Source organism: Furipterus horrens, unplaced genomic scaffold (assembly GCF_987537825.1).
Source record: "Furipterus horrens unplaced genomic scaffold, mFurHor1.1.pri manual_scaffold_1, whole genome shotgun sequence".
In the NCBI taxonomy this organism is placed as follows: Eukaryota; Metazoa; Chordata; class Mammalia; order Chiroptera; family Furipteridae; genus Furipterus; species Furipterus horrens.
Window position 1 is genome coordinate 55,745,334 of NW_028327171.1, and position 12,442 is coordinate 55,757,775.

The following is a 12,442-nucleotide window of genomic DNA, read 5'->3' on the forward strand; positions in this document are numbered from 1 at the left end:
AAATGTCTGTTTGTTTTTCTCTTGTTATTCTGGCCTTTATGAGAGGTGCCCTATTCAGGAATCTACACAGGCAGAGAGATTTATTCCTCCCTGACAAGGGCCAGTGTGTGGAATCCTGGGACTCCCCTTCTGGGAGGCCTTGTTCCCCCTGTTGCCAGGACTGCTGCTGGCCCTTCAGGGATTGCCAAGACTACAGACATCTCACCCAAGTTCACTCTCCTTCCAGAATAGCCCACATCCAAAGACAGAATGGCTTGGTATTTTAGAGATGAGACCATCTCAGTCCAACTGGAGATGACTCTGAAGAGTCTTCTGTCTCCAAGGACTTAGCCTGCATCACAGCTTCACATCTCCCTGAGCCACTCAGGCTTCATCCCTCCACCCTTAGAAGGTGCTGATCTCAAGGGCATTCAACCCTCCTGCCTGCTGAGCTCCACCGCAGACCACGGGTCTCTGGGAAACCAATATGCAAGAGTCCAAAAGAAATGTGAAGAGCACTCGAATTTGCAGGACATGCTTGTTCCCCCACCTCCACATGAGGCGGAACCCCATAAATCAGGTGGTATCCAGTTAGTCTTTTAATCAGAAATGGATCTGAGCAGAGCATGAGAGACGCCCAACACAAGACAAGCTTAAACAGAACAAGAGGCAAGCCAGGCAAATGCACAGCTTCCTTGGGCCCACCCTCCTGTGCTGGCCAGTGTGGCTCCCACCTTCAGGCTTCATAGGTCACTGATATGGAGCTGCTTCCTGACCTTAAGTAAGAACCGGGAAAGGTAGTCAGTCTAAACCTTCTACTACTACTCTTTGGAGACCAGCAATAATAAATGAATGCTCTTGCCACAGTTTAATGCTTTAAAGGAAACAAAACGAAGGGGAGAAGAACTGAAAGACTCTTTTTAAGTTTTATCTACTCAGACTAAAAAGTCTTCTCAGGGGAACTCTCTCGTTGTCCCTCCCTTTCTCCCCTCTGTTCATCTCTCCTGTGCCCAGCCTTCTTTCTTCCATCCCTACACAATCATTTGGAGATGAGACTTCCAGGAATTTAACCCTCTGAGTAGCAAATAAGCATCACAGAGCCCTGGTTCTTCCCTCTGAGGGGAATCTTAGATGGAGAGTTGGGTATACGTAGGCCAGCAACTAAGATGGGGCCAAGGAGCCACTGAAAAGCGAAGAACGACACTTCATTATGTCTCCCAGTCACTGGGATTCACAGGGTGTCTGCCACATGCCAGCACCCTGACCTGAGCTGGGAATACCATGTGACCACAGACAGCCTTGTCCAGAGCCTATAGTCTGGTGAGGAAACAGAGGTTAATCCAGACATCAGAGATATAGATGCCAACTTACAACTCAGCTGAGACACAGTGGGAGGACTGCAGGTGGGGCCATAAGATGTGAGAACAGGAGACTGGAGTTGAACAGTATGTGGTCACTTGGAGTGGGGCCAAGTGTTCCCACAAGTTAGCCAGGCCCTACGGCCACCCTTATCTGAGGTCAAGAGCACCTGTACACGCTAGTGCTGCTGAGACCCAGCTTACGGTATTTAAGATTTCAGAGAACAGAATTTTTAAAGAAAGTTATCAAAAATAATAAAAATAAAAATAAAATTTTAATAAAATATGAACTGTTCTGCTGAGTCCTAAGCTGAAGTGCACATATGCTTAGGGAGTGTATAAAGAACATTGTATATTGCATTTTTATCTCATTCTTTTAAAAATTCTGGTTTGAGACTGCTTTACAATGTACATAATACGGTCACACAGTTGCACTTGCATCTCATTTGTAAATAAATAGGTGTACCTACACTCAAGAGTGTTTCATTGATGGGCTGCATACAGAAAAGTTTAGAAATTGGTGCTTTAAAGTATGTAGCAGTTACATGGTGGTTAGTAAGGATAATTATTGTTTACTGAGAACTTATTACATGCCTGGCATATTAACCCTTTGCACAAATTATTTCATTTAGTCCTTTAGATGTCAGTACTAGTATTGCTTCATTTGGGGTTAGTTCACACATAAAGGTCACCTCGCAGGCTAAAGGCAGACCTGGGGTTTGAACCCCAGGATTCTGACTGAAGAGTGGGACTCTAATCACCATACATGCCATTTCTACCATGTATGTGTTGTTATTTAAAAGAATACTATTTTGGGTTTTTTCAGAAAGGTTCCTTAGGAGGGGTACTTTGTGGAAGGATAACATTATAAATACAGAAAATAGTACCAAATAACAAGGTATGCATCATACTTCTTAAAGATAGGCCTCTCGGGGAACATTATCACCATGATCTTGAGCTGCATGACCTTGAACTGAATAGGACAGGGAAGTAAATGGAACAGTTTCAGAGCCCCAGACACCAGCTCCCTGCCAGGACAGCCATGAAGACCTGTCCTTTTATACCCAAGTGGGTGGTAGCTACTCAGCGTCCCAAAGCACTGGTCTGCGATGTGCTCTGCTCTGCTGGCTCCCACAATTCTTAGAAGATGTGTCTGCGATACCAAACAGATGGTCATATGGGTGAAATCCTGGTTTCCACCCAGGGCTAAGGCGGCAAAGACCAAGAACCCTCATCATGTGCTCAGTGACCTAAGATGACCCAAGACCAGGCTACCGTCGGGGGGCAGAAGTGATTGGGAGATGGGTGGGTGTTGCAATTGTTTCTGCTTATGGTGGTCTGGGACATTTTCTAGGGCTTGATGCCAGGAATCTGAGCAGCCGCTCCTTTCCTCCCATAGCCACTTTCCCCTTACCAAATGCTGTCACGTTAGAAAGAGCACCGAACCCAGAGTTCAACCTACTCCTATATTTTCACGCCACTCTTCCTTTTCCAACTGAGAGAGCAGGTGAGGCAGCAGTATGATCTGTGCTCAAACCGCACGTCATGCCAAGAGGCCATAGTCACCAATGGCCTTTACATTATTTTGAGTAATGAGGCTTTTTATTAAGAATTAAAACTGAACAGCTGGTTAGATTAAATCCCTGCCCCAAGTGAATGTTCCAGTGGTCAGTTTCCTTAGGACACAAGTCCTGGGGGATGCTATGTGAAGAAGAAAAAAGAAGCTTTCTCCCCAGCGGTCAGAATTTCCTGAGTGCTGCATCCACAGCTCTGTCTCAGAACACCGAGCTGGCTTCTAGGGGCCAGCGGCTTAACCCCAACTCGCTCAAAGGAATCTGGTGAAGGAACGCTGTCTCGGGTAATTCTTAGTCCTGCAGTTCAGTGTGTTCAAGTTACAGTCAAAGTGTGGTGGGACAACTCCTGCGACTCAGCTGCACGTGCTGAAGGCACGCCTGCAGACATGACCCAGACATGACGCAGAGCCTGCCCGCCTCTGGGGCACCATGTTCCTGTTAGTTCCGCAGATTCTGCATTCTCGCTCCCCGTTCCAAGGTGACGCCTTTTCTTCTCTGCCACCCTTCTCTCCTGAAACAAATATCATTTTTCCAGGGCTTTTTGTATTGATAAAATTATCTTGAATATTGATGAAAAGTATAGCAAAACAATGACTTCTAGAAAGGAAACATGACTTCTGGAAAGCACAGGCATCAAATCTTGTTTACTTTTGCCTTCTGCTTTGAAATTCACTTCTTCCAGATCTCTGTGTGGCTCACTCCCAATGTCATTGAGATCTTGGCCTCGACTTTACCCGTCAGGGAGGCTTGCATGCAGGACAAATCCACTGTTCTATCCACCCTCTCATTTTGCTAACTTGTCTTCACAGAACATATGTCCACCTCACGTTACATTACAAATGCTTATGCTGTCCCTTGTCCGCCTCTCTCCTAGAAGCTAAGGGCAGTGAAAGCATGGACTTTGCTTTGTTCACTGCTATACACGTAGAACCTAGAACAAGTGCCTGGCCTATGATGAATGCCCAAGAGAAACATATTTGCTGAATGACCACATGAATGAAGAGAATCAATTTTGTTCAATGAATTAAAACCAAATGGAGCTAATCATCAGGGAATGCAAATTGAAACCACAATGAGATAGCGCCTCACACTTGTCAGAATAGCTCATTAAAAAGACAGGAGATAACAGGTGTTGACAAGGATGTAAAGGAAAGGGAAGCCTCCTGCACTGCTAGTGGGAATGTAAATTGGTTCAGCCAAGATGGAAAACAGTATTGAAGGTCCTGAAAAAATTAACAGTAGAATTACCCACATGATCCAACAATTCCACTTCTGAACATTTATTAAAAATTTTTAATTAAGATCTTGAAGAGATATCTGCATTCCCACATTCATTATAGCATTATTCACAATAGCCAAGATATTAAAATAATGTAAGTGTCCATCAATAGAAAAGTAGATGAAGAAAAAAATAGATAAAGAAATCCAAAGATACACAAGGGGTCGTTATTCAGTCATAATAAAGAAAGAAATTCTTCCATTTACAACAGAGTGGATAGACCTTGGGGACATTATGCTAAGTGGAATAAGATCAAGACAAATACTGTATGATCTCATTTATGTTGAGTCTAAAACAAACATTCACGGAAGCAGGTGAGAGACTGGTGGTTGCCCGAGGTGAGAGTGAGAGGTTGGGGAAATGGATAAAGGGAATCAAAAGGAATAATCTTCCAGTTACAAGGTAAATAAGTCCTGGGAATGTAACGTATAGCATGGTGACTACAGTTACTAATACTGTACTGTATATTTGAAAGCCTCTCAGAGAGTAGATCTTAAAAGTTCTCATCACAGGAAAAACAATTGTAGCTATGTGAAATAACAGATGTTAACTAAACTTCCTGTGGTCATCATTTCACAATATATACATACATCAAATCATTGTTTTATGCCTTAAACTAATGCAATCTCATATGTCCACCATCTCTCAATAAAACTGGAAACATAAAGTAGAAATGAATTTATACCAATAAAAAGGTGGAAGGGATACTTAGAGTCTTGAGACATTTCTGAAATCATTTCTCAGGCCAAGTTTCTATAAAGAAAGTTGAACTGAAGTGGAAGAAAACAATTATAACAAATAAAAAAATGTTAAACTTCTTTATTAACAACAGCTCTCTTAACTTAGTTTTCAGATAAAAGTAACTAAGTCTATCCAGGCAGCCTCATCTCACTCACTGCCAAGCTTGAGATTCCCCAGGTCCATCTCCGAGGTAAGATCCAAGACTTGTCATGATAGAGAAACATAAATCACGCATCCCTGTTCTCTGTAGAACGGAGGAATAACTGATAGTACCATACAAATGTTTCTCCAAACCCCAAGTGCTGATTTATTGCAGTGCTTGCTTTTCTTGGAGTGCCTAGAAGAGTTTAGAGCAAATTTCTTTCCTGTCTTTTCTTTTTTCTCCCTAAAATGTCCCCACATTAACTACACATGTTTATCTCGGGGTCCAGTGACTCTGGCTGGTCACACTGCTGCTCTTACCACAAGAGCTTTGCCCTCTGGCCTCTGCAATCAGGATAGTAAAAGAAAGAAAAAGACTAGAAAAATAAAAGGAATTTATAAATAAATATGTAAAAATTAAGACTTTGAACCATAAAAAATTAAGATCACCATTAAAAATGTTGGACAGTAGAAAAAAATTAGGACATTGATTTTTTTAATGCTGCAAATGCAAAATTATTTTTAAAAGTCATATGATTACTGTTTCTGTAAGAGCTTCCTTAAAATATTCACTAAAATATACACTATTATCAACATAATTGATAGTAGCTTCAGTGTGACCTATTTGCAGCTTGGCAATTCTCTTTATAGAAACAACAGAAAGGACAAATTACTCAGCAGGGTAACTTACTCCAAAGTAACAGCCTCTACCAAACGATAGTGTCACTTGCCAGATAGTGTCACTTGCCACACAGGAAGTGAAGATGCAGCAAAATTTTCACTGGGTAATTTCCTTTGACTGTTTACATTATAGTCAACTGATTTGTGAATGATAGGAAGGATAAATTTAACTGCAATGACAACGTTTTAAAAATTTACTGGATCTGCAAGACTTTTCTAGCCAAACAATCTACTGACCCTTTGAACTCAATATGGCAAAAACATAGTATGTTAATCAATGATAAATAAATTAATGAAATATAGTCATTCATTCATCAGTTTTAAATCATATTTGTGGTTTTCCCCTACAAACCAGCTCCTTCCCCTGACTTCCAACTTCCCCTTTTCTGCCATAGCACCATCTGTGAACTCACAGATCAGAGTAGCAGAATAAGCTGATTTCTTTCCCTCCTTGGCTCAATTGGTCCCAACTCTACAGCATCCCCTTCCTTGCTTCTCTTCTATCTGCTCCTTAGTTACCACCCAAGTTCAGGCTGCATCCTGCTCCTTACTGTTAATCTATACCCTGCACATGGCCACCTAAATATTTCTTTGCTTTTGTCAACATTATATTCTTCCACTGACAACAAATAGAGTGAGCACTACTCAAGTTGGCACTCAAGGGCTTCCTTAATAAGTTCTGCCCTATCTTCAGCCCCTTGGTTCTCTGGTCTTCCTTACTTCAACAGATTGAAAATGTCTTTCCTTTTTACAATGTTCTCTACCTACTCACCCCGCCTTGTCATGTTTTCCTTCTGCTTGGAATGGCTCTCTCACCTCAACACAACACACACATCACCACCATCAGAGTCAGTCAGCTCTCCTTCTTTGAAATATTTCTTATCATCCTGACAAGAAGTAATACTCTCTCTTCTGAGCGTCAGTGGTACGTGGCCCACTCCTTTGACGCCTTCAGTTCATTTGTGTTGAAAGTATGGATTAACGATAGAGAGATTTTTCTCACCTCCTCTTCATAAGCAAGTTTTTAAACTTCCTACTGATGTGAAATTCAGAAATGCTTAGTAGACAATTTAGTATTCCTAAATATTGCATAACCAGTTAATGTTTGTAAAGCCATTGTATAGTAAAATGAAGGTCCCAGTCAGTTAAAACTAGTTAAGCACACTTTGCATCCACAGAAAGTTGACAGGTGATTTTGAAAACACTGACTGGATAAATGCAAAACAACATGATCGAATTTTATTCTCATAGACGGCTTTTTTTTTTTAGATCATTACTTAGCTGTTCATAACGTACAGAAAAATACTATTTTCAGAAGTTTTTAAGTGAAAATATTTTTTTTTCTTATTTAAACCTTTATCTGTATTGAGCATGAACAAAACAAGCTAGGTATATCATATTTCCTGAAATTTCTGTATGTTTACACATGGCATAAAAGCATAGTATACTGCTGCTTATGTAAATAGCAACAGCTTTCATATTTTCCAATTTTATACCTTCTTGTTGGAAGGAGTTCAGGGAGCCATCAAGCACAGGGCTGTTTCCAAGCACATCAATGCCTCACCATCCCAGAAATACAAATTTTCAAAAATCTTCCAAGAGGAATTCATTCCAGCTTCTCCAAACTCTGAAGTCAGGAACTTCATTCAATCCTCTAATCTACATTCTTCTGACAGTAATACTCATTTCCCCATCCTGCTACTCTCAGAAACAAAGGCCAAATGCTCTCTTTAATCCGCACCACAAAGGACAAGGACTAAGTGGGGCCTCACCAGGGGCTTCTGTGACTGCTGGGCTGGACCTCTTCCCCACACCTCAGCCGAGGCACCTGCCCTTGTGTCCACAGTGTCATTTAGGAGCCTGTCCAGAGTTTGTGGGTACGATAAATCACTCAGGACGCAGGGTCAAGTGCTATGGGTCTCAGTTCTTCCTCTGACCAGTAGTAGGACCCTGGACCCACCATGTAATTTCCCTAGATACATATTTACTTTCTGTATATACACAATGAAGTTTAGATAACACATCAGTTTCTTCAAGCATTAAGCAGCTAGGACACTCCAATTATACCAACTCCCAGATCATAATGTCCAAATATTCTAGGTGCATATGCTCTACCAAGCTTTCAGACTCCTTTGTTTATTCATTCATTTATTCATTTATTTAGAAGCAATTATTCATTGAGCACTGTCATAGGCCTTGAGGACACACTGATCAATAAAACAGCTTGGTCTCTGCCTTTGTGAACTTTACTGTCTAGTGGACAGTAAACAATAGGAGAATGATAATTAATAAGCAAGAAAGCACATATATAATCTTAGTGCAAAGTAAACAAAACAGAGAAAAAGGGGAAAGGGAGAGGGGGATGGGGCGATATCATATTGTATGAAAGAATTGCAGGGGCAAGCCCTCTCTGAAGAGATGGCATTTCAGGAAAAAATTTAAAAAGCCAAGATTCAAGAGATAAGAAGAAGTCTGACATCTGACAAGCAGGAGTTAGACCATTTTAGACAAAAAGAATGACATGAGTAAAGGTCCTGAAGCAAAACTTCTTTGTGTGTGAAAGGGGGGTAGACCCACGGCAGTGCAGGTGAGGAGAAGGAGCATAAATGTGGCATTTCTCTGCTCACCATATTCACCTGAACACACATGGGACTTAAATCAATGGTTCCCAACTGTGTCTTCCCAGAATTACCTGGTGATCCTCTAAAAATTCCAAAGATCAGGACACACCCTAAACCAGAAAAATCACAAACTCCTGGGGTAAAGAACAAGCATCACAATTTTTTAACTCTTCGAGTGACTCCAAAGTGAAAACATGGTTGGGAACCAGTGATTTAAATCAATTCAGTGCTTAAGTTTTTGTTTTCTTCACCTATGAAATGACAGGGTTCTACTTCATGGATCAGGTCCCTTCCTTGCTCTAAATCAGATGATTTCTAGGCAGATTCAGGCTCATTTTCACTCACCTTTTGTCCTCAAATCCTCTTTCCCTCTTTCGCCTCTATGCTGGGATCTTCATACTCTCCCAGCCAGGCAATAAAATTTGTATTGTTAAACACAAATTCAGTTATTCTTAGGTTCTTCTGTTTGCACTGTGCTTATATCCTATATGAAGTAAATCTGTTGATCCAAAAAGTCTATGAAGCCTTCTTACCCAGAAAACCACACCCTACTGACTCACCCTGCAATCCATCCTGCCCCATGGACTTTTCTGAACTTAATTCCTACTGTCTATCCAAATCATGTCCCCCTTCAAAGTCCTTCTCAAGTGCCACCTCCTATAGGAAGCCTCCCTGACATGCTCAGGTATCTGTAACAACTAATCTGTAAAGTTTCATAGTCCTCATGGTCCCAATGATAAAATTTAGAACTAATTTATATACTGGCATATATTATACATTGATCTTATCTCCCTGACAGATTTTAAATAAATTAAAAAACAAACACACATTTTATGACTCTCTGGCAATATATTAAGCATTCAAGTATTATCTAGAAGCAGTAACAGCAGCATTCATGTTCAAGGTGGTGCTGGTTGGTGAGGGTACTGGCAGTGGTATTAGAAGTGGAAGTGCGAGTAGTAGAGAGAGCAACAGCAGCAGAATGAAAAGGGCCTCGTTGGAGCCAGGCATTTTATATACATCATCTCATTTAAACATTGAAACAATCCTACAAAATAGTTCTGATTTTCCCACTTTACAAATAAGAAAGTTGGAGAATAGAAAGTTCAAGGAATTTACTAAGGACATATGGCAGATCTGTCTGGTCCCAAGTTTTTTCCCTATTACTCCACGTTACTTCCTTAGAAGCTTCCAGATGAATATATCCTTTATTGGAATCCTTTTGCAGATGACTTGATTGATTGATTGGCTGATATGAATAGTTGCATGCAATAGAGAATCCCATAAGGAAGACAGATGATGGATTTTTCATTTTAGAAGACTACCTAGAGTCTCCCAACATTGTCATGTAAGCAGCAAATGTGCACTAAGAGATACTCTAGCCATTTATAAACAAGATCTTTCCATTTAAAGTCATCTAACATAGTAAGTGTACCACTGGGTGCACTTTCCCCTGGGTATGGAGTCACCTATTGCCAACCTTGGATGTCTGGAGAAACAAATCCAAATTGTGACTTAATGAATCACATGATTTAGAAGTTAATCTAGAAAATTCCTGAGCCATTCAAGGTCAATTAAATGTTTTATGTGCAGAATGCATACTCCCCCAGCGAAAAAACCAAGAGAACCCCAGCCACCAAACAAAATTTCTGATCTAGTGTTTGTTGGCAATCCCATTAAGAGAACAAAATTGTGCTGTTTAGAAATGCAGAAAAAAAATAGGTAAGAGAGCGAGGAGAGAAATAATTATGTTCTGGTACTAAACCAAAGGTAAAACTGAAGAGCATTCATTAAAATCCTATGATGTTAATAAGGTCAGTTTTAAATATTGTATATTTCAAGGTAGATAATTTTCTGTCATCTATGTGAATGGGGAGAATCAGATGGAAGAGATTACCCAAAACAGCAGATCTAGAAGTTGTTCTTTTTTTATCCCAGAAATACATTATTTCATTTTCTTTTTGTGTACTTCAATTTGCTTTCCTAACTAAATCTGATTTAGGATAATATTATATTTAGCTTGACTTTCCTGAGCTCTCAGCAAGTGGAAGGAGGAAGTTAATCTAGAAATGCGTTAGTAAAAGATAATATTAAAAAACACTAAAAATTACCCATCTTGAATGAGGAAAAATGGCAGACTTCTACCCCAGATCTCTCAAAATGGGAAAATAAGTATAATTAAAAGAAACTAAATCCTATGGGATAAAAGTGATAAAATAAACTTCCATAATATCAAGGAACTTCTCAGCTCTGACCCAGAAGGGTCTCGAATAAGTGACATGAAATTGTGGTTCTTAGCATGGACTTATATTATTAAACACAAACTCAATTATTCCAAAGACTGATCCATAACGCACAAGGCACCACAAAAGGTAACTAACTGCACCTGTTTTCTAATCCAGACTCCTGAGAGCAGAAGGAAATTTTCCTTCCAGCACCTGAGGTGGTTCACAAATGTGCAATAATAGAACCATTTTTGAAAGATAAGTCATATCAGAATTTTTCTTTTTCCTACTTAAGATTCTGTAACTAAACTAATGGAGTAAAGCTCTATTGAGATTAATCTCCTGTCTGTGTACTTATAACCAACCAAGTGGCAGTTTTGTGTTGACAGCCAAAAGCCAGTCATCCTAGATCAAGCTTTGCAAGTACAAATTTTTTCATTCCCCCTATTTTCCTTTTGACTTAAGGGAAATTTGAACTGAGTAGCCAGCTGGTGATGTATATCATGATACTCAAAACACATATATGAAAACTTGAATCAAGTATCATGAAAGGCAGAGTCAGCTCAATTATATCTTTTTACCTAATGTAACTATTGTTTGCAAAAAATTATATAAAAAATTATATTAAAAATACAGACAACTGGACTTACAATAAGAGTATATCAAGGTGTGAACTCTTTAGTCAATTAAATCGCTCCAATAGTGTGATGCTGAAAAATGGCATATATATGTGTGTGAATATATTACCTATGGTGACTCATGTATGATGCAATTATTTGTACTGGAAAACAAAAACTATGAGACAGGATCCTTACCTTTTCAAGCATAGCATTGCCTTGGTGAGGACTGATGTTGTGCTGGCTTATTTCTCTCTTGTATTTATATTCATAAACTTGGTCAGTGATATTAACCAGCAGAGTTGATGGACTGAAGGCCAGTTTCCCACAATCATACACAGTTCCACTTTCAATATCAGTTGGTGCTGTGGCATATCGTAAGATTAGTCCCATAATGAGGCCTAAAATAAAGAATAAATAATTTCACTGGAGGAACACAGTCTAAAACATTCACTATGTGACTTGGAACTTGTAGAAGTAGCAGGAGAAAGAATTGGGTCATTGTCTGGCTTAGATAATTGTTCACTCTTTCATAGATATCAGATCAATAGGTTGTTAAAATATTTGTGATGGACACTACTGCTTAAACATCCAGCATGTATTCTCCCCTTTTTTCCCCTTCTAATGGACCATAAATTTTGAAGAGAAGAGCTATCCACCTCTTCCACCCACCCAAGTGCTTCAAGAAAATCTTTGCACTGTGACAGATACTGTATAATCTAATCAGTTAGGAGACAGGATTTCACTGGGGAAGGTTCTAGCCCGCAGATCAGCATACACCTAAGACAGTCACATCAGAGTAAAAGAAAGTGCTTACATGGTTAGAAGAGAGGTATTCTTGTTCTCTTCCTCAGAATAGGACAAAGGCAATATATTTCCCCATTTTTTTGCAGATATCTTGTGATCTTGAGGGTATCCAGTCCAAGGACACAGTAAATGTACTGAAGAAAGTAGGACTGATATACAAACAGAGCCCAGGAGGTAATTCTAGACTTCTTGTTATGTGACATATCATATTCTCTAATTTTCCAAACAATTTTGAATCAAGTTTCAGCTTACTTGTAGCCAATTGCATTCTAATGACATATATTCCTTTCAGTGAAGAGTTGACCCAAGTAACAGCTCTTGCCTTTTAAGTTTATATATTCTGTTCAGATGCTCATGGTAATCTGATTACGTGAATGCTGATAACATTATGGATTTATTAATAAGAGCAAGGAAATTTC

At 39.7% G+C, this 12,442-nt stretch overlaps 1 protein-coding gene across 1 annotated transcript in view; it reads right to left on the reverse strand.

Moving 5' to 3' along the window:
- The window catches only part of SLC9A9 (solute carrier family 9 member A9), a 534,896-nt gene that overhangs the window by 506,656 nt on the left and 15,798 nt on the right, over positions 1 to 12,442 (reverse strand). The window contains exon 2 of the mRNA XM_090275635.1: positions 11,415 to 11,617. Within this exon, the coding sequence (XP_090131761.1) occupies positions 11,415 to 11,617 (203 nt within the window). The remainder of the gene's footprint in view (positions 1 to 11,414; positions 11,618 to 12,442) is intronic.